Here is a 2,367-nt window from a genome sequence, read left to right as displayed (position 1 = left end):
AGGAATGGTATGTAGTGGGCTCGACCTAATAACACACATGGCGCCATGAGTTTACTCACTCCTCATATGACTGCGTTGATATGCCTGAAAGCGTGGCCAGGCAGAAATGTCATGCACGTGCAGAGTAGGATTAACTGTTTATAGAAGTAAACCACTCTGCTGCTGATCACAGGATGCCCAAGTGCCCGAAGGCCACCCGCTCTGTAAAGTGCAAACGGCTTGATGGACGAGTAAGAGACAGTTTATTTTTTGGTAAATGCATCTCTTCCATTCACAGTTGAACGCCCCACTGTAAGTGTGTGCCAATTTACAGCTTTGTACATCAGATGTCGCTCTTTCAACAGCCAATGAAAATGCTGGTAAACCGAGAGCCGCGCTGTGGTTGGACGCACCTCACACCACTTTATTAAATTCGAGGAATGCCTAGCATATGACCCTGAAAAACATCAACAAATTTTAGGAAATATGCCTGATTTCCTGGCAGGGCTGCACCAGCGCTCGCTGTGACTTTGCAGCCTGGCTGCCACCGTGCCACATGTTGATGCATCGCTGTGAGCATTTAGACAAGCCATGCTGAAGCAGCGAGCAGTGCCCGGCGCTCCCAGGCAGCCCTCCCCGGTGCCAGCTCCCAGAGGCGCCGGGGAGCCCCCCGAGCCTCAGGACGAGCCCCAGCAGCAGCAGCAGCTGAGGCGCAAGATCAACAGCCGCGAGCGGAAGCGGATGCAGGACCTGAACATGGCCATGGACGCGCTGCGCGAGGTGATCCTGCCCTACTCGGCCGCGCACTGCCAGCACCCGCCGGGCAGGAAGCTCTCCAAGACGGCCACGCTGCTGCTGGCGCGGAACTACATCCTGCTGCTGGGCGGCTCCCTGCAGGAGATGCGGCGGGTCCTGGCCGAGCTCAGCGGGCCCCGGCTGCTGCTGGCCGGGCTGCCGCTCTTCGCCGGCGCCGGCTCCGTCTTCCTGGCCCCGGGGGGCGTGAGCTGCGCGGAGTCCCTGCGCCCCAACAAGTACTTCTCGGTGTCCCTGGAGGAGCAGCTGTGCTCGCCCTTCCACCTGCCTGGAGGGGCGGGCTTGTGCTCCTGCGCCCTCTGCAAGTTTCCGCTGCAGCACTTTATTCCCTCCGGCCTGGGCATTGCTACCATCCAGACACGGTTTTCCAAGTGATGCCCACTCTGCCCTTATTCTGCCCTCCGGGGGTGCCCGTGTACTCCAGCGGGCTCACTCTGACAACGAACATGAAGCATCCTTCCTAAAACGGTTCCCTTCTGTTGCGATCGCCCGCTTGGAAAATCTGAACCAACCTTCTGCATATTGCATTGACAAAAGCGCTTCAACTACTAGTCAGGGTGGTAAGCGCTATATAAATCTCTATGACTACATGCCCTGATTTCAAACCAGTAGGCGCCACCCACTGTAAAAGGTTTATCTTATTTGGTGTTAAAAGGATCATCGTACCAGCACATTTGCCATCCTAATGCGCAAAACTTTTTTTCCTCTTAATTTCAAAGTGCCCGACCTCCGAAAAACCTATATGCCAACCCCCCCCCCCCCCCCCCCCTCCCAACTTGAAACTGTATTCCGTGCCATGGGGGGGCTGTTTATACATGCCACACCTCCATCTACTGCTACAGTACTTTCCCTGAAGGCACCCACCATGCCCGCAATGCTCTTAATGACTTTACAAAGCAGAAAGTGTTGGGGCAGATGTTTGGAGGAAGGCGAATTTACCAACCAACCGAGTGCCGGCTCACGGACTGGAATGCGTTGCCCACAAAACCATGTCTAACTTCATGCAGCGAGAAGAAAGCAATTCAAAATAAAAGCGAAGTTTTTGCTAACAAGTCCTACAGAAACACCCGTTTATTATGTAAACCCACCCACCCTCTGCATACCCTATATAAGGTGGTGGCTGTAAACTTCACAGCGCCTACATGCTCTCCAGTGCAGGGTATTTTATTGTTTAGTGAAACACTTTTAGTGCGCAGTCTGTTCACTAACATCCACATGTTGCTTCCTTTCGGAATGAACGAATATTGACTTTCTTGTAGCAAATCACAGTAATGCCAGTGAAATCATTTAATTCAAGATGTGCCTTTCCATAAAATGTTCGCACTTAACAGCGCCAAATGTGTTATATCCGATCATTTTTGCGCCTCTCTCGTTCCCTGCTGGCTTCACGAACTTGATACAACGACAGCTGGAAATGTCCCACTTTATTTTCAGTGTACACGAAGTTTTAATAGACATCCAGAACATCCAGAACCTCTAATCAACTATGCATTTATAGTATGGTTGGGGCCGCGGTACAAAGACAAACTTGTATTTAACAATATCCCGTCGAAGTTTAGAACGCCTTTATTGTGT

The 2,367-nt window shown here is 52.0% G+C and overlaps 1 protein-coding gene across 1 annotated transcript; it reads left to right on the top strand.

The window, feature by feature from the left end:
* The first annotated feature begins 456 nt into the window (after positions 1 to 456).
* Positions 457 to 1,548, top strand: OLIG1 (oligodendrocyte transcription factor 1). The gene has a single exon (XM_086933252.1). It carries the CDS (start codon positions 571 to 573, stop codon positions 1,165 to 1,167), a length of 597 nt encoding a protein of 198 aa, XP_086789378.1. The 5' UTR covers positions 457 to 570; the 3' UTR covers positions 1,168 to 1,548.
* The last annotated feature ends 819 nt before the right edge of the window (positions 1,549 to 2,367 follow it).

The sequence above is a fragment of the Lissotriton vulgaris genome, chromosome 8 (genome assembly GCF_964263255.1).
Source record: "Lissotriton vulgaris chromosome 8, aLisVul1.2, whole genome shotgun sequence".
Classification (NCBI taxonomy): Eukaryota; Metazoa; Chordata; class Amphibia; order Caudata; family Salamandridae; genus Lissotriton; species Lissotriton vulgaris.
The sequence above is the reverse complement of the archived record's forward strand: the minus strand, read 5'-3'. Positions and strand labels throughout refer to the sequence as shown.